Source organism: Thermobia domestica, chromosome 3 (genome assembly GCF_964235325.1).
Source record: "Thermobia domestica chromosome 3, izTheDome1.hap1.1, whole genome shotgun sequence".
Taxonomy (NCBI): domain Eukaryota; kingdom Metazoa; phylum Arthropoda; class Insecta; order Zygentoma; family Lepismatidae; genus Thermobia; species Thermobia domestica.
This window is the reverse complement of record NC_137456.1, coordinates 33564301-33591866: the sequence shown is the minus strand read 5'-3', so window position 1 is coordinate 33591866 and position 27566 is coordinate 33564301. Positions and strand designations below refer to the sequence as shown.

Genomic DNA, 27566 nt, shown 5'->3' with positions numbered 1-27566 from the left:
CATAACTGCCCTTTCATCGCCGCAAATGCTGCATTCATAAATTTTTCGTTATGATCAGGCGCATAGCTAAGGGCGGAAGGGGGGGGGGTTGGACCTACCCCTTCGAGACCAGAAATTTACATTATAAGTAAATATTCCATTCAATCAATTGCGATTTATTGTATTATTTTTGCAAAAATGCCATTATTTCACAGAGAAAAAAGCATCATTGTTAGTAAGTAATGGTGTCCAACAAAAAATACTAGCCAAAACTAGCTAAATGAACGTTACCCACACCTAGCGGACACCCATGTATTCAGAGGCATAGAGAGCAAAGTAAGGAATCCTCGTCTCAATTTATAACCACATTCAGATCTTTTTCCCTTGCACGAATATATTCGTGGTTTAAATTAAGCGGTTAAATATTGTGCAAGATTAAGCGACCTCTAAATAGTCCTACATTGGTGAGTTTTTTCTCGTGAATGCATGTGACTGGTAGAAATAAAATAACAAGTGACCCATTAGTGAATTCAAAACTTTAGTTTTTTCATATGTTTTTGGGCCACCCTAATATATATATATATATATATATATATATATATATATATATATATATATATATATATATATATATATATAAGATTACTATCTTCAACTTTGCGTGCATTTCACTATGCTTTCGGCGCCCTACATCTTTCTTGAAATATACCCGCTGTCTCTCCTACATACTTCCCACTACGGAAATGGTTTGACTACTCATTAACGAAACAAATCCCCTCGTCCAAATATAACCATAGAAAGCTATTAGTCTAATAATAATTTTATGAAAATTAAGAGAGAGGTTTTATGAAAAATACAGTATGCAATGTAGTGGCTCTCATTGCTCAACTATACGGAAGGAATTATTTGTTCGTAATCAATTCAAAAACGGTAGCGTAATGAGATTATATGAATTAAAAGGAAGGCAAATATTTACTTTGGTCATATCATTCAATGAATCGATTCGTAACTGAGACTGAAAAGAATGTGCCCCGCGAGCCTCCAATTTGCCTTCACTAGCTGACGCTCGCTCGGCAATACTATATGCCGAAGTTAATATTAAACTTCGTTATAGAAAGGAACCAATCTAGTTACTAACTTATATATATATATGAGCTAACAGGCAAGTTCTCAAAACCGAAACCGAAAGATCAAATCGCTGAATCGAAGAATTAAAAAAACGAAAAAAAAAAATGAAATGGCCAAAGCAAAGACTTACCAAAAATTTGTGAAATCTTTGATAAACGTGTGGAAAGACATTTTTCAACTGTATTTCACTTTTGGGCAGTTGTCAAAAATGCAAAATGTATGGTAATTAGTAAACTAGTCTCTCAAGTGCAAGAAAATATGGTAGCTTTGAAAGGAATTAGTTTAGAATCCAAAATAGAAAATTAAGCCTATCTACCTACGAATTAACATTTGCAGCTGCACCTGTAGCTGTAGCTATAGAGAAATGAATAATCTAGGTATTCATTATTCTATCCTAGAGCTTAACATTTTAATTCATACACCATTAAAATTTGTCATTTACGTGCAAATAGCTCCATAACCTATAGTGTAATTGTTTCAATTAAGCCACATAAACCATGTAATATTTAAACACAAATGCCTTTATAGCATTATTAAAGAAACTACTTCGTTGCATTCTCTATACTATTTTAAATTCCATTGCATACTCAAAGAACACAACGTAAACACGTTTCTTATTTGCGTAACATTTTTATATTCCACTTGTAAAATCACTAATTTGTATATATATCAAGAAAATTATTATTAGATCAGCCCACACGATATTCACCTCAAAAAAACATTAAAAATATTTCTTTTAAAATTTTTTTAAGTTACTTAGACATTATTGTTGTTTCTACTACGAAGAGCTCCCATCTTAAGTACACAAGTGTGCTAACGTATTGTACATCCTCGCACACTACGTACTATGCACTCGCAAACTTGTGAACTTGGATCCTTTGACGCACACTAGGTGACGTCAATTCCGGAAATAAGCGTACTTCGAATGCAATCTTGTATCTTTTGGACACGGCTTAAGTTAAACAAATGAAAATCGTTACGAAGTGGGAAACTAAGACTTCCAAACGAAGCGAATTCAATATTCGAATTGGGGATAATACATCTGTTAATACTAGCTGAATTAGAGAATAAGGTCCTAGATACAAGTTCTTCCTTGGACTCTGGGTCCATTTCAATAAGCCGTTACTAGCTACACTTTACACTTTTAATTCAATGCAGATAAATGTTGAAAACAATCGTAAAATTCAAGCATTTCCAATTCGAATAGAGGTTTAAGGGATGAAATAGAAGCTACACTTGGGACGCTGAATAGGTCAGAATAAAACATTTCTCTAAATGTTTTACAGTTTTTCTCCATGAAAATCTAATGCCAGAAATATTAATAAATTCAACGACTTTCATCTTCGATACGGTACTGCAGGTTGTGGCGATATATATACGAAAGAGAAGGTGTATCCATTTCAAATATTATTTGTCGATATCTATTACCATTTGTGTTCTATAGTGATAGCTTTTGAAGCCAGAAATGAACAATTTGGACATCTTTCGGTTTGAACTTAGGATTAACGTAAAATATAGAACCCATTCTTGGCAAGCTATAAGAATTGAGAAAACTCGTAGATATATTTTTTTTATCGTTGTTGTTCTATAGAAATAAGCATTAAAACTAGTAATATTAGTAAGCTTGTACCACTTTCTGTTTTGGTAGATTCTTGTCGGTAGTTATGCCAACTTGTGTTGAGACGCTGAAAATGCCTGAAGTATTTGTAAATAAAATAATTCTACGCTATTTGTAAAAATTTTTGTTTAAGTCAATAAAAGTTGAAACAGGAAACTGATAATTTTAACCTCCTCTTATTTGAATAGAGCTTCAACGAGGAAGACGGAACGTTTTCTTGGCAAGATAATTCGACTAAAAACATCCATATCTATTAACATTTTCACTCTACGGAAATAAAGTTCAAATCTTAATGGTAAATCTAAGACTTCCGGTCATCATGTAGTGCTGTAGTCATATTCCCAAATGTTGAATAATTTAAAAAACAACACTTCTCGCTATCTATTAACGTGTTTGCTCTGTGGCAATAAATGTTGAAACTACATACAGTTAATTTTAATCACTTCCAGTTTGAATTGACTTTCAACGGAGAAAATGAACATATACTTTCAATGTCGAATCGATTGCAACAAACCGCAAATTATCATCTTTTAGCGTTTTTGCACTAGGAATATCACTTCTGCAATTGGACGTAATCGTAAATGTGAACGATTTCCAATTTTGAAATTCATTAATTTTTCCGTACCATGCATATGCCGGCTATCCTAAAAGAGACTATGATGAGAAATGAAAGAACTGGTGGAATGAAGAACGTGGAAAAAAGGAAGAAACCCTAGAAAACCCACACATATGGTGTTTGTCTACCACAAAGCTCACTTGGCTGAACCAAGGACCCCGTTCACCAGACGGGGAAGCTCTACAACAGAGGCAGCGCGGTCCCACTTCCTATTTTGAGATTGCTGAGGATAATCAATATATATTGTATTGAGATGCTAAATCCTTAGCAGGAAACTGCTTTTCTTTATGCTCAACCGTTTTTGTTCTATGACAATAAGAGTACTAAAATATGAAGAAACTAGAAGTAATAGTAAATTTTAACCATGTCCGGTTCGATAGAATGATGTGGGTAGTCATGATATGTTGCAATAAATTATGAATATTTTACAGAAAGCCACGTTTCGCCAGTTAAAATTTTCGTTTAGAAGTAAGAAACGAAAGGAAATAGAATTTTTATATCCCACAGTTATACCGACTAGACCAAACGAGACAGTGATGATAAATGAATAAAATGGTGAAATTAAGAAAATCGGAAAACTCCGAGGATACCCACGCACACGATGTTTGTCCACCACAAAGCTCAATTGGTTCCAGCTGGGATCGTACCACGGACCCCATGTAACAGAGGTAACGTTTAAACACTGAACCCTTTTCATTCAAAATAAAATGAAATAAAATCTTTTCTTTTACGTCCGAGGAATATGCCGGCTAGGCATAAGGACAAAGACATGATGAGAAAGAATGAAATGGTGAAATTAAAAAAAATAGCGAAAACGACGAAAAAACTAAAGCACATAGTTTTTTTTCGATCAGAAATGATAAATGTTGAAATTAGAAAACGTCATTTGAACAATTTGCGGATTGAATAGTGGTTTACCGGAGGAGATTGAACCTATTTATTGCAAGCTGAATCGATCAGAGGAAAACATATAACAATATCTCTTTCTGTCTTTGTGTATAGAAGTCAGTATAGAAACTGTAGGAATAATTATTTGGAGCCGCTAGAAAGTGAATTGAAACCAGTGTTAGAGTGGGTAAGAGACAGATAAAAGACTTTGGCAGTTAAAGACTATAGAGAAGTAATTGTATTTTGTTTAGTTTAGATGTTAAAGCCATGTGCTCTAGTCTAAAGAGAAGTGCTATACTTGATATGATTAAGAGAGTTATGGGGGGAGAATGTGTTAAAGGCTGGAAATGGGAGAAAGTTAGAAAAAACCCTCAAATTAATATGGGAGTTTGGTTCTGTACAGTTTAGAATGACATATATAAGATTAAAGATGGTTTAAGTATAGGATCTAAGATAAGTCCGATGTTGTCTGATATCATTATGAATGTATGGGAGAAGGATGTGATGGAAAAGGAGAAAGAAAACATTAGATTTTCATGTAGATACGTAGATGATTGTTTTGGGATATGGGAAAGATAAAAAGAAGAGTTGATAGAGTTCGTTGGTAGTGTAGAAGATAAGGAGAAGGGAATAGAATTGGAACTAGAGACAGAGTAGGAAGGTGTCTTATGTTATCTTGTCATTTTAAGGAGTAAGGAAGGGAAGAGCGTTAAGACTCAATGGTATCAAAAACATTGTAGTGCTGGTATTTATTGTAATAAGAAAAGTAATGTAGGTAGAAGCACAAAAGTTAATTTCATAAGAAATATGTTAGAAAGAATTAACAAAATTTTGTAACAAAAATTTAGAAGAGAATGTGAAAACATTTAAAGGACAGCTGTATGAGAATGGTTATAGTAAAACGGATATCGTTAAAGCATTTGTAGTCTCTGGGAAAGGTAAAAATGGGGAAGACAATGAGGGGGTATGAAAAGGCATTGAAGGGCTAGGAGAAGATACCGAGATTTTAAAAATATGTTAAGAAAGCACGGAGTCAAGGTGTCTAGCAAACGTAGCAGAACGTTGTTGGACATGGTCAAAAGCAGCAAAGGGAAAAAAAAAGAAAAAAGTGATCAGCAAGGTGTCATTTATTGTATAAATTGTAAGGATTGTGATATAAAATATATTGGGGAAACGGGGAAATTATTGAAAGAAAAAATTAAACAACATAAAAGTGATGTGAAATATGGCAGAGAAACTAACGCAATCTTTAATCACGTAAAAGAAAAAGGACATGATGTGGACTGGGAAGAGGTTATTGTGCTGGAACGGGAAGAAAGATTGTGGACGAGAAAGTGGAAAGAGGCCCGGTGGATAGAAAAGGAAGGGGATGTAAACTCAATGAATTGGACCAAAGGTATCAGCATTAATAAAGAATGGAGAAACATCATTGATAATACAGAAAAATGTATATATGAATTAATGTATTCAATTGTTGCTTGCTCCTTGTTGTTTCTTTAAGGTAGAATGTTATGTTGTCCCATTGGTCAGTTCAAATAGATTTCCACGCTTCTGATTGGTTGTTCTAACGGGCCAATATGAGAGCAGATAGGGAGATGAATTGCGTATATATTCTTGAGTAGCTTTTGTATCACTCAGAGTAAGTCTGATGAGGACCTTGGCTAGAAGATGGAAAGGTCACGTGTAAATGTGTTCTTATATTAAATAAGTGCAGTCTTGTTCAGCAGTGTGTTTATTTTTCAGGAACTAGATACTATTATATTTCAAGCACTTGCTAGCGTGCTGTGGGTTCTCGTATGTTCTCTTTGGAACCTGAACTGAATATAAAAAACATTTGTAGCTATCTGTTACGGTTTCCATTCTATGGTGACAAATATTTAAACCTTAATACCTAGTGCACTGTTTCAATTGCTCCAGTTTCAATAGAAGTAGACAGAAAATGTTAAACCGGAGGTAACAGTGATTTTTAACAACAGCCGGTTTTGGCAGTTATACATAGTCATGATTCGTATGTTATCTATAGATACTGGATCGTTTGCAAACAATCGCTTCCCATTGTGTGTTACACTTTCCTTTTAAGGCAATAAATGTTGAAATTAAAATAACCAAGTTGAATAATATTTGGTTTAAAAACAGGGTTATGGGACGAAATGGAACCTATTCATGAGATACTGAAATACTTATAAGGAACTTCATCTTGAAAGCGTTGACTGTTTATCTTGTACCGAAATCAATTTTGAAACAGGACGTAATAGTAAATTTGAACTACCTTCGGCTTCGGTAGAATACTCTGGATAGCCTTGAATATTGTGCTAAATTGCTGAATCGTTAACAAATGTCCGCTTCTCGCTACATTAAAATTTTCGAGCTGTGGCAAAAAAACGTTGCAATTAGAAATGAAAAATTTGAACCACTTCAGATTTGAATAGAATAAACAGAGGAGATGAAACCTATTCTTCGGACGCCTAACCGCTTGCAAAAATCCGTTTCTCGATTATTTTTTTTTTTTTTTTTTTTTTAGAATTTTGTTGATAGCTGTTTGCAGACGGACGAACAGACAAACCATTCTACAAGACTTCTGTCACTTATGCGCACAATAGGTTAAGTCTAAAACGCTGTATTTGGTTAATTGCACATTATGAACAAAAATTTACCAAAAAAGACTTCTGTATACAGTTAAAAACATTATCGTGATATTCTCCCAGATTCGAAACCAGTAGTGATATATCCGCTTTATTATTATATGTACCCTAAACAATTTGTTAGGTATTCAGATAAAACCAGTACAAATTTTAACACACATACTTTCCATTTTTTATCGGGATTATAATGCAGTGTAACACAGTTACTGACACACTACGAGTGGCTGAAAATAGTAACTTCCAGTGCGAAAGAAAATACAACCAACTGCTGTGTAAAGAAAATGTCCGGTGGTTTTCTATTTCTGCGAACGTAACCTTACCTAGCGTTAACCCATGCCCAGTAAAGATGAAAGACGCAAATTATTATAAATAAATATAAACAGACAGGATGTATTTTGAAAGAAAGAAACGACAAACGTGACTTTACGTAATCTGCTCTAACCCATCGTAGCATAATCTAATACAATGTACAAAAAATGCAAGAAAGCGAATAATGATAATATATATGAACATATAGAAATATATTTTGCAAGTGGAAAAGTAACAACTGCCGTGACTCGACCGTCTCTTCATTCCAGATACCAACGCTACAATCATCACGCCAGTGACACGACCTTACAAATATTGGTCTGTCCATTGTACTTAGAGAAAAAAGAGGCGAAATTGGAGAAAGATGGTGTCAAAGCCAGTCAATTAGTTAGTAAAAGATCCTGAGTGTTATACACATCATAACATTAAAAATCACATCTCTGTAAGAAGAATAAAAAATGAAATGAAATCTTTGAGTTTTACGTCCCACGGTTATGCCGGTTAGGCTAAAGGAGACGGTGATGATGATTAATGAATGAAATGGTGGAATGAAGGAAGTAGGAGCAAACGGGAGAACCCCGAGAAAACCCACGCACACGGTGTTTGTCCACCACAAAGTTCACTTGGCGGAGGCTGGGATCGAACCCGGGACCCCAAGCACCAGAGGTGAACGCTCTACCACTGAGCCACCCCCCCGCCCCCCGCTAAGGAGAATAATCTACACTGTCGAAAGAAAGAAAAGTGTAACGAAACATCGCGACACCTAACCTCCAATACCCCATTGTCACTAATTTAACATAAACTATTAACGGAATATCTATCCAATGGTTCTCTAAATAATACTGATCAATTCATTCTTTTTTGCTTCAAATGGACGAATATCCAGGCATGTCATGGTTTAGAGCATGTCTGTACCGTGATGTTGGATCTCCAGCTATGAGGCGTACACTGAAGTAATTGAACTGATGGACAAAGCTACTTTTTCTTGGAACTCCAACCCCCAGAAATTTCATTCGTTAGTTGTACTAGAACCAGTAATTAAAACTTCGATTAAAATAAAGAATTTACAAAACATAAAGAAATAATTGCAAAAATTTCGATTAGCAAACGGAAGCTGGACGCAGTCATCACAGGAAAGTGAAAAATAAGTTGCGAAAATTCAACGAAAGAAGAGCCACCATATAATATATTCGGTCAATTAAAATAAGGATACAAGAGAATTAAACAAATAAACAATGCAATTTGTTACAGGTCATGGTCCCTTTAAACCAAATATTAAAAGATTAAGTGTGGAATATAATAAAATATGTTACTGCAGTCTAGATTACAGGAAGGAAGAAATGAAAAGAGTAAGGATATTAGAAACAAGCTAAAACGTAAGAAAAAGCAAACATAATAAGAAAAAAATAAGATCTAATAAATTTCGAATCTTACCTAAACAGATACTGCAGAATATGTCGAGAGGAAGAATACAGAAAGTCGAGAAGAAAGTTATATATTACTTTAACACGGACTAGGACAAAGCTTAGAGATGAAGAAGGAAGTATGTTACAAACAAAATAAACTTTCCTGGAAATAGACTGGAACAGTTAAACCTCAGTTTTTTGTATTAATGTTGGTTATAATATTTATGTGTGATTGAAAGATGTTTGTCTTTAGTGTGGCAACAAGTGAAATGGAAAAAAAGAACATAACTAAATGGTGTTTGAAACAAAGAATACAAAACCAACAACAAACTTTTTGAAAATATCCTTGTTGATTGAAAGCATTATCTTCTTGTTTTAATTACGATTTAGGTCACATTTTTAATATTTATTTTAAGACGATATTAACTGGGAATTAATCACGAAGAATTCATGCAAATATTATTTTCACCGAAGATATAGAAGAGAAACTGTCATATATATATATATATATATAGATAGATAGATAGATAGATAGATAGATAGATAGATATATGTTAGCTCCAAACTATTATGTTTTTCATGTTTGTAATAAATACATATTGCACTTTTTTAAATTAAAAATAACGTAAAAAAATAGGGAGAAAGGACATGAGTTAAAGTTTCAGATAACAATAAAACTCTAGAATGCCTCAACATGCTGAGTTATAACTAATCGTGTGAAAAAGGAAGACAAAGGAAATAAAGAAGCACAAAGGAAAAGAAAAACGGCATGAGACAAGTTACCGAAAGAAATCGACCAAGACAAGAGAGGTAAAAATACAAACTACAAACAAAAAACGAAAATATAATTAAAAAATTATACACCTGATAATGGAATCTTTGCCACCGGTGACTCATACGCTTTAAAGTGGCACCAAAACCTGTACATTATGTCCTGAAATCTAGCTGCAAATGACAATCGGAGAAAAGTCATGCATGCAATTTATTGTTAAATTATGGGTATATTTAGAATTGTTGTAATTACAAAAGTGGTTTAGAAATCAACCTGAGATTTCCAATTTTACATACTGACCATATTATTTCGAATGTGAAATCTAATTTGTAAGGGTTCATCTCCCAACTTTTTTTAATTGTCATGGAATAGCTCACTGCATTTAACTTCACGTGCACAAAGCAGAGGTCTGATATATAAAATTGACATATAAGTTGGAAAACTGATATATAAGTAAACTAAAAATAGTACCTTTGAACCATAACGTAATTGTCTGTCTGAGTTGCTTTTACTCTCATCTTCATACGATTTCCACTATACCATGCAATAAGTTCCTCCGTGCAAGAGACATAATAAACGAGGATACTACCTTTCTAGAAAGTATTTTACATCTAACTACTTTCATAAAACCTTCTATTTATAGCAATCATTGTGCTTTCCTAATGTAAACCTGCACTCAAAATTGCGAAGACAGTTAGAAGGTGCAATTTTTCATGCTGTTATTTTATGATAAAATGTTAGTGGCCGACAATGAAAATTCAAACTAACTTCGCTCTGAAATCAATTTATAATAATAATGATAACGAACAAGTCGCCCTAAAGAATTCTGCACAGAGTAATGCTACATTGCTCATAAGATACAATTTTGAAATGTACTAGAAACATATTTTCTAAGAAAATGTTATTGCCCTTAATAAAGACTGACACTAACGTAGCTTACCAATTGATTTATAGTTATAATGATCATCTTTCGTTAAAGAAATCCTCCCCAGAAGAAGCCAACGTCCTGAATAAGACACATTTAAAATAAAAGATATTAACAGTCTATTGTTTTCGAAAATATGCTCTATACCAGCGTTCCCCAACTTGCGATACACTACGGGTGTTACTTGGATTCTCCCGGCACATTTACAGATATTACTTTTAAACACAGTGTTTTTTTTTTTTTTGTGTGTGTGTCATTATCGATCTCCTTCTCACAGCGAAGAAAGCTCGTACATTGTTTTTTTCCGTGGTAAATCATTATGCTTATTTTTCATTCTAATTTAAAAATAGAAAACAATTGCAATGAAATATTGGACTCAATTTTTAAAAATACGCTTTTTTTTAAAAAAAAAAACTCTATTCAACCTTTTACTTAGAAGGAAGATCACTACATAACGAATGAACAAATTTCTTTCACTTTTAAAACACACATGTAGGTATTTTTTTCGAAAGGATTGAATGATATTTCAAGTTGCGAATTGTTTGCAACAATAAAAAAGCAATAATGGTCATCACAATGACAACAAATACTTTTTTCAACATTAGAAATATACGAAACAGTAACACGGTATGAAACCTAAAATTGTAGATCCATAGTAGAGATTCATAGTAGTGTGAAATACAAATATATATTTTTCCCTACGTTTTACAATTTGATTGCTATAAAATTAATAATTTTCTTTCGATTCCTCGAGGCACACCGGTTGGAAAACACTGCTCTAAACACTTTTTATGTATTAGAAATTATACTTTTAATCTCCTGTACATAACATTTAATATATATTTGTAGATAAATATATGCAACATTTCATTAGTTAAAGATATACAAATTACATCATATAGTTAATTAGTAGCTTGAAAAACTCGCTACCTTTGTTGTATAAGGGTGGAAGAATACATACCTATGCAAAACCTTGCGTTGGTGATGTTACTGACGATATGTATAAAACCTAGCAGGCCGCAATTCTTAAGGGTATCGGTTCAGATTAGTTCACAACAAACGGAAAGTTTTTAACAAAAATAGCATTATAATACACTACTACATGAAATGTAAACAAGTATCAGTCGAGTATAATAAAATACATATATATACAATATTTGAATATTATTATAATCTAAAGGACAGAAATGAAATAAAAAATCCTTAATTTTACAAGCTGCTTTCCAATAAAGCACAGAAGAAACATTTCTACAAAATGCAAAGTTTGATTTCTTCACCCACCTGACCTGAGGTTACATTCTCTGCAGTTAGAAGCAAAAATAATCGCAATAAAGCAGCTGGTTCAAGTTGGAAATATATTCTCACGGCTTGTACTTAGGGATATTTTTTTGTTGTTCCTAATTTTCAAAATACGATCTCAATTTATATCACTTGTCGCAGAAATGACACGATCTCATATTGTAAAATCCGCACTTAGCAGCAGAAACCACTTAGGAGCAGATTACCAAGTTTCCAACAAGTTTAAGTACAACAATCGAGAATTTTCTCATTGATTGTCAGTAGAGTTAGCACGACGCAAAATTCATACTTCCATGATAGGTTCCAGTGAGCCGCAACCAAGAGATCCAAATTCGGAATAAGTTTGTAATAGAACAAATATAATTTTCTTGGCTTATAGGTAGGGATATTCTCTCAATTCTCAATTCTCAGATCTCAAATTGCACATTCCGAAATTTGAAGTAGAATGGGTGCAATTAAAAAGTACAAGTCCGGATCATGTTACGAATAAGTTACCAGTAATTCTATTTGAAATGTTGTGGAACTTAGAATTGGCTATTGTAGTATTCTTCTTCTCCACGCAAAGAACACAATTTGAAATTATGTTATCACGGTTAGGTGAGTGAAATAAATTTTTACTATTTTATGGAATATAAAACATGTAAAAATGTCCGCAGATACCACAAACGAAAAATTATTAATACCTTTTATTTTTCACTTATTCTAAAATTTGACCTCTTATATATACCGCTCTGGGAAACTAACGTGGAAATGTTTCGTTTGAAATTATGTTGTCGGCACTTGATGAATGAAATAAATTGAGTTATTATTTTCTGGAACCTGGAATAGCGTAAAAATACCAGGGTTTGAAAAAAATAGTTTTGTTTAAACAGAACGGGCATATAAGGGTTTTCTCTGGAATTTTTGGCCTTCATTCGGTGTTTTTAGTTTTTTTTTCGAGATATTTCAATGTCTTTGGGGAAAAGTGTTAAAAAGTAATTTTTATTTCAAGATTATTCTTGTCAAAACTTGCAACAATTTTCTATTCACTGATGGTTTGAAAACAAATAACAGCCATTTTGAAATTTTACATTGGGTTGCCGAGAAAACCAAACAGCAAATTTGGAAAGTCTCGTGCTTCTAACTTCATAATTTCAACTTAAATTTCGAAAATTCCGCTTTGTAGCGTGGAAACCCGATATTTTTAAAGAAATTATTATTGTAATGCCGCACAAACTTGCATTTCATCATGTAACAGTTCAAACACCAGTACTTGTATGGAAAATAATATGGTTATGCAAATTATTTTGAAATAAAATATTGAGAACAAATAAGAGCAATGTTTCTGCGTTCTCTGTACCTACTCCAGTACAATTACGATTGATTTATATTAATCATTATTATTGTTATTACTATTATTATAACTGATCAAAATAAATATGAATGGGCAACTCCTAGGCAAAATGAGAATTGTTCTTGACTTAGTTTGGGCTTAGTGTTATTCAGTCTGCCATCAACTAAGTCACCTTAAAGACTACGGATTCGACACTAATAGTGGATCTTCTAAAGAGCGTCCCACCCTTAGATTGCAGTACAGGAGTAAATGGCAATGCTTTTCCTTATGTCCATTGTTGCCAAACTTAGCCTGAAGTTTAGAAATTGTTTCTTTTACTAGGTATGAACAAATTATTGTAGAACATTGTATTCTCTATTAAATAATTTGTTTATCTCACATCAAGAAGAATTTTCAAGTATTGAAATAAATTGAAAGAGTGAAATCTTGCTAATGGCAAATTCTAACGTCGCGTTAAATATATCACATCATAAGTTCGGAACTCTAAGAGATACAACGATGAAACTTATATAGCTATTAATACCATATTTGATGCCAATGTTGGAAAAGTTTGCATTCAAAAAAACTTTTTGAATTTTAAAATAATAAAATGTAAGAGAAAGTGCATATACTATTCCAATGCAATATCTAAAAAGTTGACTAGTGAGAAACTTTTTTACTTTTTAGGTTAGATGGGGGTGCAAAGCGAGAAAAATATTGAAATTATTTTTAAAACAATTCGCAGGTCAATATCTTTCTTTATTTAGGTTTTTTGACTTTTAGTGTTAAGCATCAACTTTCCAAAGCGCGTGCATCTGATCAGAAGAAAAGCAGTGATAAATTTTGCAGATGATATTTTCCTTATAATGTTTGTTTTAAAGTTACTGATGTAGAGTATTGTGCTATAACGATGAGTGTTTACTGTTGACGGTATGCGAGCACGAATCTACTGCTTAACGGAAGCATATTAGCAAAATCGAATCCTGGACCTCACCTACGATAAACATTGCGTCAACTCCACTCAATCTTACGTTCCACTACTTACTTCGCTCGTTTTCCTTGAGTTGCACGCAAACACACACACACACACACACATATATATATATATATATATATATATATATATATATATATATATATATATATATATATATCATATGACCAATATCTATTAATAATAAGTCTCCTCATTCCTGGTGATAAAAGTTATTAGTTTTGTAATTGATTCATTTATAGTAGTCCTTAATGCTGTTTCAGATGCTGACAATTTTGACAATAAAAGTTGGTTTCGTTTGCAATTCCACTTCTCTTATTTACTTTGAATACACATATGAAAATGACAAAAGCGTTCATAACAAATAACTATGAGCTCACAAAGCAGAATGAAAGGCCTCTTTATTCTTCCCCTCCCCCTCATGCTTCTTTAGGAAGCAGGGTTTGATAATTCTGTTTGGTTCTGTTTCCTCGCCCAACGCTCTGTATCTTGTTGGCTGTCACTATACGTGATTTAAAGTCACAACTTGCGAGTTTGTTTAGAACGCACATAATGGGGTTTCTTTTCATTCTTCTTCTGTTTCTAGACTGATAAAGGTGTCAGAAGTGAGTACAGAAATTAGGGAGGTTCAGTTCCTATTCACCATTGCATTTATCATAATTATCATCATCATATTTTATTAGCAGGCCACTTGCTGACACTCAGAAAATTCCACGATCCACGGTCTTCGGTTAACTTCTTCGTCTTCACGTATGATTTTTCTATTTCGATATCGTTCAGTAATAATAGTCTCTTTTCGTCCCCTCCCTCTTTTTCCTGCCACCATACCCTCTAGCACGTCCTTCATGATACAGTCTTGAAACATCGGAAGTGGGGAGAAGCCGCCTTCACAATATACTTTATGATGTAACTTGTTTGACAAACGGAATTGGATTAGCGGATATTTTGCTTACACAGACGAATGAGCGTTCTCGTACGTCACATTTTCTCGTCACTTATTACTATCACCCTACTACAGTTTTCACTTTTATCCAAATTCAGTAGCAGTATCTTTCCCATTGCTATTCCTTAGTTTGCCGCACAATCGATACAGGAAATTTGTGTGTGGAACTGTTTAGCCTGCCGTTTATTTCAATCATATGTTTTCTATTCGTTTCATATGTTCTCTCGATTTCGTATTGCTCTCTCGTTTTCTATTTATAAACCATCATTTGAAAAAAAAAAAACTTCTAACACACAATTCTTAGACTGTTATTTCGTACCCTCCAATTCGCCGTTCTAACTGAATTTGCGCGACTGGAATGACAAAAGAGTTGAAAATATATGAATTTAAGGATTTATTTACAGACTCATCACTCTTTCTGTCTTTCTTGTTCTTTCTTCGAAAGAAAACATACGGCGGAAAAAATGTGGCAACAGCGCGATCCATTTACTCTGTACTGCAATCTAAGAGTGGGACGCTCCATAGATAATTTTCACATCTCCCCTCTTTCGAAACCCTAGGAGTCTCACACCTTAATAATGCCTTTCTTTACATTCTAAGTTAAATGTGTATGTCAACTTGTTTTTGGAAATCAGTTTACGAACTGTTTTTTATCTCTCTAATGTGATTGACTTTATATATATATATTTATATACATAAGAGAAAGGGAGTAAATTTTCACCCATGTTTTCTATTTTGATGCTTTCTTCCCTCCATTTAAAATAAACAAAAAATTTATATATCGACGCCTTAGTGTCATAGGCATGTATCGACAAAAGATTAGTTTTCATATTTGCGAAAAGAAATTGTTTTTTTCCTATTTGATTTTAAAGTTCGATAATCCACAATGGTTTTTGTGTGATCAACTATTTTTTACAAGCAAGGTTTGACTTATAATCTTTTACACGGAAAAACATTCGAGCATTTATGTCAGATATATTCGTACCTCAAACAACCAATTTTCGTAGATACATTTCTTTGACAGTAACCCGTCGATATATCCCACGATTTCATCTAAACTATGTTCTCTTCGATAAAGTACTTCGAAGTATTCAAACTCTACGGCGTAAATTTTTATACCACAGGAAACAAAGACGCTAGCACTAACTGGTGCAGATTTACTGTATAATATACATAACAAATCTGAAATAATATTTAACAGACTACTACTAGATATTTCAAATATTTGTGTTCTTGCCAGTCAGATTCTTACCAACGCAAAAACTAATTAATGAAGATCAAACCTGTCATACACGGATTTCCTGACAAAGTACCTAGTAACCATTGTAAGTGAAAGAAGTGAAGTATCTAAAGTAAATGTACCGCTACTACAGAAGTGTCCAGACTTAAGGGATCATCATAATTGCGAAATATACTTTAGTAACCGTGTTATTTCGATACACACATATATAAGCGAAGAAAACGTATTTGAATGTTACCTATAACGTATTTACGAGTATACAATACATAACTTAACACGAAAGATAAGTAACTTTAAGCCAAATATTTTGTGCTATATTCGTTTATATTTATATTGAAGTTTTCTGACACACCTGTTCCCAACCGACGCATCAATCGCCTGCTCTATGTTGCGCTCCTGCTGATTTAAATAGCACTTAAGTCTCTAGTGATCACCACGCAAAAGTTTGTTAGTGCTTTGTGTATATCAATCCCTCTCGTGTATGTACACTGGAGCATTCCATAAACTGAAGCTGTATGGATAAGTACAAGTCCGTTCTCTAGAAAGGATTGTTGAGAACACAAAAGGTCGAGTTTCTGAGAAAGAATTACATATAGTAAGTATTTATGTATGGCTTCTTACAATAAATCGGCACCAATTTTTGGCAAATCTACAGTTTGCAGATTTAAGAATTCTCTCTTGTGTTACGGTTTCCTGTTTTTCGAAGTCCTTCGGAAAAGTGTGGCTGGACAAATTTGACACGAATTCCGTGCAAACTCACAAGAGTCGGATATTTATTTATTTAAAAAAAAAATCCACTATAACAAATATTACGTTTGCATTTCTGAAATTTTCGGATCCCCTTTAATCATACCTTTTCTTTATCACAAGTCTTTAGATATGAAACATTATCACAAGTCACCCACAGTTCAAATATTTACAAGAGTTCGTGAAAAATGTGTAATCAATAGTAATCATTACTTCATTGAGATACGAGCTACATGATATTTGTACCGGTATGGCTGTACTCACGTGTCTTTGCGTACAACTAGACTACGTCTGTTGTTCCACTTCCAAACCGTAGATTATTAACTTAGGTTTGACGTAGACCTATCTTCCATTCCTATTTCTCGCGAACCATTGCTATTCACTATAAAATATCCCAACCCATGTAACTGGATTATCAATCTGAACCAATTAATATATATAAAATTTAACATTACCTTTCTTGCCCAACTGAATTTGAACCACTTGCCGTTAATTGTTTATAGTCACCAGAGTACGACGTAGAGGTCACTCCAACCTCTACTTTTCTTCGTGTTTCCATATTATTTTCAAATGCATGATCTTTTACTGCAAATTCTGATTTCAGCGCATCAATGTTTAATTTCACATCCGAAGAATACACAGCTACATACTTCTCCATTGTTTGCTCTCCTTCCGAGGTAGATAATATTAATTCTTTGCTATCAGTCATCAGTTCGTATGTCCACCCCTTCCCTTCGAGTGGATCTTCCTGAGGAAATCCATAATCAATTTCTTCTTTGCACAAAAATTCCAACTTAACAGACGCCTCACTATCCATTATGACTTAACATTTAATACGTACCAATTTGCAACTGTACTTGATATTTTCATATGCTGCCAATGTTAATGAAATGACTTACAACAAGTTCACAGAAGCAGCTTTATACTTGCAATCAAACATACAGTCAGATTTTAATAAAATACATAATAATTGCTCTTTGAAAAGAAAATGTTTGAACGCCTTCGTTGCAGAGATGCGCGATTGCGAGATGTTACAATCGAAACGTTTCGATTGTTTGAATCTCTCGAGACATTTCGATTGGGATTTCCTTAACGAAAGGTTCTTAGCGAGATGTTCTTACCGAGAGGTTCTGACCGAGCTGTTTCTAACGAAATGTTTCGTTTAGATGTGGGGCATCTATTCTCGTACTGGACAATCGAATCTTAAGGGAGAGGTTCTAAAGTACATGTACGAAGGGCGTTTTTTTTTTTTTTTTTTTTTTAGTGCTTGCCATAGGCTAGCGTCCTTTTAGAGGGCTACACCCTCTCTGAGGTGAGAGAATTTGAGGAATTGTGGTAGAGGAAGAAGGCATGGCTGGGCTAAGAGGAATTTATTAATTTTATTTATTTTGGTTCCAGAACTAGGACATTATGACCTTTGCGATCATAATCATATGTAAATGGTAGGAGGAGTTCTACATTAATATATGAACATAACGTAAAGAACATAACATAAAGAACATAGCATATTATTGGACTGAACATAAATAAGGAAATGATAGAAATATACATAAATGAGATAATAGAGCAAATCATGAGAAAATTTAAGCACAAAAATTAGGATGAGATAAAGTATATAAGTAGACAAAGAGTAAAACGTTACTATACAGGTATATGATTATTGATTAAGTGAAATGATCCTGGAAAGTTAGACTACCAAATTGATGGAATTAAGAATGAGAGATGGAGCGATGTGCGATACACAGGACAACACAGGGTACGTTAGTAAGACAAATGTGTGTTATCTTCTGCCTAGGGGCATCTCTAGGCTGATGAAGACGGAGGGAGCCCTGTTAGAAACAAGAGGTGTCACTGTGCAGTGAAGGAAGGCGGGTATTTCTGCTAGTCTATATATATATAAAAATGAAAGTATGTGTGTGTGTGTGTGTCTATCTGTTCTTTATGGACTCCTAAACCATTCATCCAATCGCCATGAAACTTTGGGAAGATGTTGAGTACGTTCCCGGGAAGGTTTTTTTTGGCATACTAAATGTATCCTCAGTGGCGTAGACAGGATTATTTGGGGGGGCTCTCTTATAACCACCCGATCGCTATGAAACTTTAGTAAGTTGTTCAGAACACTCCCACGAAGGTTTCTGATGGGGCATAGTGCATCTCTCCTCAGTGGCGTAGCGAGAACTTTTTGGGGGGAGCTTATCTATTTGTCTGTCTGTCCTTCATGGACACCTAAACCATTAATTCGATCGACATTAAACTTTGGGAAGTTGTTCATTACGCTCCCATGAAGGTTTTTAGCATATGAAATCTGTCCTCAGTGAAGTAGCCAGAATTTTTGGGGGGGACCTCATTTATAACCATCCGATCACCATGAAACTTTGGTAGGTTGTTGAGTACACTTCCGCAAAGGTTCTTGGTAGGGCATAGTACATCTATCCTCAGTGGCGTAGTTTGGATTTTTGTTTGAGGGACCTTACATATAACCATCCGATCGCCATGAAACTTTAGGAGGTTGTTGAATATACTCCCGCGAAGTTTTTCGGCAGGACATAGTACACCTATCCTCAGTGGCGTAGCCAGGACTTTTTGGGGGGATTATCTATAATCACCTAATCGCCATGGAACTTTCGAAAGTTATTGAGTACACTCTCGCAAAGATTTTTGGCAAGATATAGTACATCTATTCTCAGTGGCGTAGCCAGAATGTTTGTTTGGAGGTCCTTATCTATAAACATTCATCCGATCGTCCGTACGAAGGGCGGACATTTCATCTAGTGATGTAATATAATGTAGTGTAATATTAACGATTAAAGAGTATAAAAATCTGTTTATTGTAAAATATAAGATAACATAAAATACCAGTGAAGTATCCAGTGAAGTCTCGTATATTGTAGTCAGCAATAAATCAGTCACTTTCCAACACTTTACACTGTGCACATTTTTAAAACAGTCTTAAACATAAAGTACTGATAATTGTAAGAGTATATTAGAGTAAAGAAGAAAATTAAAATTAAATACTCACACTGTCTCTTCTGTTGTAAAGTATAAAAAAAAAGTCAATAGCATTTTTGTTTAATTTATTGCACGACCTTTATGTTTCTATTCAAAAAAATTATTTGATCGAGTTTCTCTGAACTAAGTCTATTTCTCCTGTCATTAGTGACAAGGCCTGCCATTGAAAATATTCGTTCAGAGGGGACGGAAGTAGCTGGAATACACAAATATTTAGTCACGAGCCTGTACAAGTCTTTGAATGTAGCATGATGAATCTTCCAAAACTCTAATGGGTCTTTCTTCCGTTCAACGTAAGGCATTTCAATATATTGTTTAATAATCACTGTTGCAGTTGAAGATGGAGTGATTGCAGATGTTCGAGATGCAACCTTAGAATCAAAATCAGCCCAAATGTCATCATCATCATAATTAGCCTCCATTTTTTCTTCTTGACGGCTCGGTTCAACATTTTTCTCTGAATGCTTCGGGTTGTCTAATTTACTGATAAGTGTAGAAAGCTCATCAACTAGTTGCAGTTGGATATTTTTTGCAGACTCTTCAGTGCCAAATGCAGATTTCTTAAATCGCGGGTCTAAGAAAGTTGCTTTACCTACTAACTTATTTAGCTCTAAATGGGCAAGCCGCCTGGAAACATTGTCCATTAACGACAGCTTCAGCTGTGTAGCCACTTTCGTAATAGTGACTTTTTTCTGAAGTGACTTCTGCAAACCTCTAATAAGCGGTACAACGAAAGACATTGTTGGGTAGTGTTCCGCCGACAAATTTTCGGTCATTGACAGAGCAGGCTTGAGCACAGGTATTACCTCTTCAATACTAATCCACTCCTCAGCATCCAAATTCATCTCCTTGGCATCAGTCAAGGAAGCGAGAGCAACAGTCAATGGTAACTTAAGTTTAAGTAACCTCTCCAACATCATAAGTGAGCTGTTCCATCGCGTGGCTACATCTTGCACTACACTCAAAACTGGTAAATACATTTGTTCTTGAATTTCTTTAAGTTTATATGCTGCATTGTTACTCCTTTTAAAGTAACTTACTAATTTCTTGCATTTAACTAAAATTACTGAAAACTCTTCATTACTGTTTATTGCATCTTGGACACAGAGGTTGAGAGTGTGCGCTACACAGAGATGATTGTGTTTATTCAAATCCTTGATGGCTTTTCGCATGTTTTCGGCATTATCTGTAACCACCGTTACAACTTTATTAGTCACTTTAAACTGTTCGAGAACATGTAAAATTGCCCCTGATATGTTTTCCCCGGTGTGAGATTTTTTTTTATTTCCTCTGTTGCCAATACAACTGAATAAGTCTTAAATTCATGAATAAAATGACCTGTAACTGTGATAAACGATTTGTTACTATCAGATGACCATAAGTCTCTTGTAATTGACAAGTGATCAATGGTTTCGAGCACACTCACGAGCTTTTGTTTTATGCTGTCGTAGTATTCCGGAATTAACGTTTCTGTCAGAGTTTTTTTTTTCTTTTTTTTTTGAGGGCAACGTGTACTCTGGCCTGAGAGATTTTGAATACAGTCTGAAACCTTCGTCCTCAACAATAGATAAAGGCTGATAGTCTAGAGCTATCATATGAATTAAATTTTGATCAAAGGTTTTTATCTGCTGCTCAGATATTGTGTTTTTGCTAGTAGATGTCAGGCACAATTGCTTCATTCTTTTTTAGGGGGAAATAAAGTTGATTCAGAAGAGTTACCTTGTGGTGATGGTGTTGTCAACGCACAAGGAGTTAAAGTTGAAGAGCTTGATACTGCTGTAGCTGTAGCAGGGTCGGATGAAGACGTTTCAGCATCGATGACACGATCGTCTTGTAAAGCCTTTAGTTCAATATCGTGCCTCCTTTTGATGTGGTCATGTAGGTTTGTAGTATTTTAAAAAAACTTTAAAGTTACACTACACCTTTTGCACTTCACCTTCTCATTTTCTATTTTCTCAAAAAACTCCCACACTATAGATTTCTTCTTACGCGGACGCACCATTTTTAGGCAAAAACTTTATGCTTATAACTCAGAACACTATAATCTCTACACTCAGGCACAACACTTATGTCTATAACTCAGATCAATAGCACTGTCGTATGATCGGAGGACCTGATTTTGTAATGGACTATGTTCATAGGGCCAAGAGCAATCCACAGATACACGACGGGACGTTCGGTTTGATATAACATTTAACATTAAGCAAATCTACAATTTAACTATTTACATTACAAGCATTGTTGAATTATAATGATATTTGTGTGACGGCTTGATATAATTCAATTACACTTGATGTTCGTAGATAACGTCTATGTATTGCGCTATTGCGAAAAGAATATGATTTTAAATGCTAAATGAAATGCAAGGTTTAATCACGGCTGAGCTGTTTGCTAGCAGCCTATGTTTTCAATGTCCACTTGCTAACTGTCCACTGCCCTTCTCTCTTTCTGTTAGATTTAAAAAAGAACCAGAGTAGTAGGGGTCCCCGTATGGCTAGCCGAGTCAGCAAAAATTTTTGTGACGTCATAGGTCAAAGGTCAATGACCTTGGCCCGGGGTCAATGACCTAGGGGTAAGTAGGACCACCCCCTCTAAATTTTGACAGGGGTACCATGTCCCACCCCCTAAATTTTGGCAGGGTACATAGGACCACCCCCCTTAAATTTTGAAAATTGCCAAATCTAAAAATTTGGTGTGGTAGCCTAGGACCATAGTATGTACCTCTATCAGTATTGGGGGTCTATGTCGTTCCCTTTCATGGGTAAAAAATTGCCAAAAAGTCAAATTTCGGGGGTTTTTGACCTAATTTATCCTCTTTGATGAGGTGTTATTACCTTATATGGTTATATGGACGTATACAGGCTCCATTACCTTTCATAAGACATGGGTATATTAATGCACCCCTTGAAAAATTTGGGAGGGGTAAAATGGCCCACCCCTTAAATTATGGAAATTGATCAATTTAAACATTGGGTATTATAGTACAGGACCCTAATATCTATTATGATAAATTTGGGTGGTCCACCTCATTTCCTTCTAGGGGTACAAAATTGCCAAAAATATAAACGTAAGCAATACGTTATAACACGTGTTTGGTTTTTGGCTCAATTTATCCCCTTTGATGAGGTGTTATTACCTTATATGGTTATATGGTCATGTATAGGGGTCCATTCCCTTTCATAAGATATGGGTATATTTGTGCACCCCTTGAAAAATTTGGGAGGGGCACCTTGGCCCACCCCTTAAATTTTGGAAATTGACCAATTTAAACATTTGGTATTATAGTACTGCACCCTAACATGTATTATGATAAATTTGGGTGGTCCACCTTGTTCCCTTCTAGGGGTACAAATTTGCCAAAATTTTAGTACAACCACGTGTTTGGTATTTTGGCCCAATTTATTTCCTTGGATGAAGTCCTATTACCTTATATGGTTATGTATAGGGGTCTATTCCCTATCATAAGACATAGGTACATTTGTGCACCCCTTTAAAAATTTGGGAGGGGTACCTTGGCCCACCCCTTAAATTTTGGAAATTGATCATTTTATATATTTGGTATTATAGTACTGGACTCTAACATGTATTATGATAAATTTGGGTGGTCCACCTCGTTTCCTTCTAGGGGTACAAAATTGCCAAAATATAAACGTAAGCAATACGTTATACCGTGTGTTTGGTTTTTGGTCGATTTTATCCCCTTTGATGAGGTGTTATTATCCTATTTAGTTATATGGTCATGTATAGGGGTCCATTACCTTTCATAAGATATGAGTATATTTGTGCACTCCTTTAAAAATTTGGGAGGGGTATTTTGGCTCATCCACTCGGTTTTAGAAATTGTTTAATATAAGCATTTGGTATCATAGTACAGGTCTCCAATATGTACCACTATAAATTTGGATGGTCCACATCGTTCCCTTTTCATAGGTAAAGAACTACCAAAAATCAAATTTCGGAGGTTATTGACCCCTATTTAGCATGTTATATGGGTATGTACAGAGGTTTATTACCTTTATATGTTTATGTTCCCTTTTAAATTTGGGAATTATCAAATAACAAAATTCGGTAAACGTTTTCTAGGACCCATTGGTGTTCCTCTTATGGCCAAATATTCAAAATTTAAATGTTATTGACCGGCTTTATTATTGAATCAGTACAGAATTTATTACTTTTTTCATAAGACACAGGTGTATTTGTGTATCAATCTTAAATTTTGGAAGGGGTACATTTCTTATTGTCGTATCAATAATTGGTAATTGTTCTTAAAATTGGATAGTATCTCATTCATTGGGTAAATCATTATGATCACGTGATCGGTTATTGACCTATGATGGGATTAGGAGTCCAGGACATTGGTACATTGAAACTTTGTAGGAGAATTTGATAATGCGTCATTGGTTTTGATTATTCCCGCCAAATATAAACGTAAGCAAGACGTTGTACCACGTGATTGTCCTTGATGAGGATTCATTTCCTTTGTTGTGGTACTTCTTAAGTTTGAGTACACACACACTTCTAGAAAACAGTTGGTTCTACTCAGGTAAACAATTGACGGACATTATTGACCTTATTGAACATATAATGATATGATTAACTCTAAGACTTAGGTATATCAAGAGAAGTATTCTTTAAATTTGGGAATGGTGATAAACAGAATTTTAACATAACGTGCGAAATTTGAAACAATACATTGAACTTTAGTCACAGCTCATAGTCTAAGATCATTGGTGGTGATTGATTTGACCTTGAGCTTTAGAAATCTGATAGCTAACCTTATTGAATCTTATGACTCATAGACGAAAGGCAATACATGCTACAACAGTTTAAAATTTAATCATAAGGTGATGTAATCTGACACTAGCAAAGTTATTGTTAATGCAATTTGATTGGATGATCACTATCTTTCCTGCAATCTGATTGGTTGATCACTATCTTTCGTGCAATCTGATTGGTTGATGATTTTCAAATCTTTGCTGTATTCAGTTTTAAGTTTTGTTTAACATTTAAAAATCTTGGTTTAGTTCAACATTTTGCACTCACTGATAAATATGATCAAAACCGTTTATTTGTTAATCGAATAGTTAAAAACCGGATAAAGTTTGACGGTTAACCGTGAAACGTAAAATTTTTAGTTTGAAATTTTTTTGTTTGAAACTTTTTGTTTGAAAATTCTTGCTTTCAAATTTTTGTTTGAATTTTTTGTTTCAAAATTTTGTTGTACATTTTTTTGACAACTTTTGTCCAAAAATTTTTTGTTTAAAAATTTTTCGTTTGAAATTTTTTAAAATTTTTTCGTTTCAAAATTTTGTTTAAAATTTTTGTTTGAAATTTTTCGTTTCCAAACTTTTTGTTTGAAATTTTTTGTTTGAAAATTTTTGTTCGAAAATTTTGTTTAAAATTTTTTGTTTGAAATTTTTCGTTTGCAAATTTTTTGTTTGAAATTTTTTGTTTCAAAATTTTGTTTGAAATTTTTTTCGCTTCAAAATTTTGTTAGAATTTTTTTCGTTTGAAATTTTTTGTTTGAATTTTTTCTCGTTTCAAAATTTTGTTTCAAAGATTTTTGTTTGAAATTTTTGTTTCAAAGTTTGAGTTGACATTTTTAAAAGTTTGTGCACTTATTAGTAAAGAACTGGAACTGTTTAGAACAAAAACCTTTGACAACATTGTGGTGCAATAGTACACGTCAGAACCTGGGGTTGTACTTGAAATGAAAAAGCACAATTCATTGAAATGGATCATTTTATTACACTCCACATACATCCATACCAGAGAGTGGTTCTGGATATTGTCGATACAATGTATTTTGACTTCGTGCACTAGTTTGTCTTTAGCATATAATTTTAATTCCAATTGAAGTCTTTTAAGGTCTATTGCAATATCAATTGGTGGAAACTCAATGTCCATTTGATCACAAATAAACTGTTTATCAATACAGGTATGCACCCACGAACGATGTTGACAACCATCACAATATCTAGATACATGTTGTACAATATGCATAACACATTTTTCAAAATAGTACTTTTTCAGGAATATACTAGTTTTGTTGCACACTTCCACTGCATGTTTCACACACTGGAATACGCTGATGAATTTGTTCCATTCAGTTTGTGTTAGATACACCATGTTGCGAGGGACATGGAATGTACTCTTTTTACGTAACAGCACCATCTTCTCTTCGAGGACTGTACGAAGCACCACTTCATGATTTGAGCCTAATGATTTGACTATGGTCACATTTAGCTCATCATGAAAATAATCGTTCATTTGGTCGATTCGTGAACATAATATTTGCCATTCTTCACAGGTCAGTTGTACACCAAATTGTTCTGCTTTGCCCAATCGAATCACAGGTTCAAATGTTCTAGCACTGATACCAATCATCACATGTTTTGTTTGAAATATATTTATTGGATAATAGCTTGCGAAGATGAACTCTTTATCGTTAGAAGTACACATCTTTCCTCCTGAAAAGCACTTGCTCAAATGATTTCGTGGGATGACACTGTATTTGCTGGTTTATAGCTATTGCTGACGTCATTGGTAAGGAATGTGCTGACGTTTGAATTCATGATTTCATCACAGTTGCTGACGTCATGCCGACCAACCAAATTCATACAACTATGTCTGATGTGCTGACGTTTGAATTCATGATTTCATCACAATTGTTGACGAATCTGGCTGTGTACTAAATTCAAGTTGATGACTTCGACCCAAGAATCCTTTGTAACATAAAGATACAGATCCAGTATTTAAGAAACGTAACAGTTCTTCTTGTTTTGATGCTTCCATGGGTAAATATCTTGCTGGTAAAATTATATTCTTATCATTTTCAAGCTTCACTACGATTCTTAATCCAAACTTTGTAGGGATCATTTGGCTAGCTAAGATTCTATAAGGTACATTCTGTTGTAAATCAGTAATCTTGGTAAATGATTTCATCACATCACGCGTGTTTAGAAACTGCAGACAAGTAGCCATGATGATGTTATCATGAATACTAACTCGAACGATACTTATATATGATGAAAAACTGATGACGTTGCATTATCATGTTCTGACGTGTACTATTGCACCACAATTTTGCCAGAGGTTTTTGCTCTAAACAGTTCCGGTTCTTTACTAATGAGTGCACAAACTTTTAGAAATGTCAAACCAAACTTTGAAACAAAAATTTAGAACAAAAAATCTTTGAAACAAAATTTTGAAACGAAAAAATTCAAACAAAAAATTTCAAACGAAAAAAAATCAAACAAAATTTTGAAGCGAAAAAAATTTTAAACAAAATTTTGAAACAAAAAATTTCAAAAAAAATTTGGAAACGAAAAATTTCAAACAAAAATTTTAAACAAAATTTTGAAACGAAAAAATTTTAAAAAATTTTAAACGAAAAATTTTTAAACAAAAAATTTTTGAAACAAAAGTTGTCAAAAAAATATCAAAATTTTGAAACAAAAAATTCAAACAAAAATTTGAAAGCAAGAATTTTCAAACAAAAAGTTTCAAACAAAAAAATTTCAAACTAAAAATTTTACGTTTCACGGTTAACCGTCAAACTTTATCCGGTTCTTAACTATTCGATTAACAAATAAACGGTTTTGATCATATTTATCAGTGAGTGCAAAATGTTGAACTAAACCAAGATTTTTAAATGTTAAACAAAACTTAAAACTGAATACAGCAAAGATTTGAAAATCATCAACCAATCAGATTGCACGAAAGATAGTGATCAACCA

The 27566-nt window shown here is 33.9% G+C and overlaps 2 protein-coding genes across 2 annotated transcripts in view; both read right to left on the bottom strand.

Annotated features, from left to right (window-relative positions):
* The window catches only part of LOC145680263 (uncharacterized), a 54804-nt gene extending 36964 nt beyond the window's left edge, over positions 1 to 17840 (bottom strand). Inside the window, exon 1 of the mRNA XM_081750609.1 lies at positions 17274 to 17840. Within this exon, the coding sequence (XP_081606735.1) occupies positions 17274 to 17635 (362 nt within the window). The 5' untranslated portion in view covers positions 17636 to 17840. The remainder of the gene's footprint in view (positions 1 to 17273) is intronic.
* A 2052-nt stretch (positions 17841 to 19892) lies between these two features.
* On the bottom strand, positions 19893 to 20999 carry LOC145681734 (E3 SUMO-protein ligase ZBED1-like). The gene has a single exon (XM_081753344.1). The coding sequence runs from the start codon at positions 20997 to 20999 to the stop codon at positions 19893 to 19895; it is 1107 nt and encodes a 368-aa protein (XP_081609470.1).
* Between the last annotated feature and the right edge of the window lie 6567 nt (positions 21000 to 27566).

What these genes read in the sequence shown, in the direction of transcription:
- LOC145681734 (XM_081753344.1), bottom strand. Translation starts at nt 20,999, where the DNA reads ATGCGAAAAGCCATCAAGGATTTGAATAAACACAATCATCTCTGTGTA.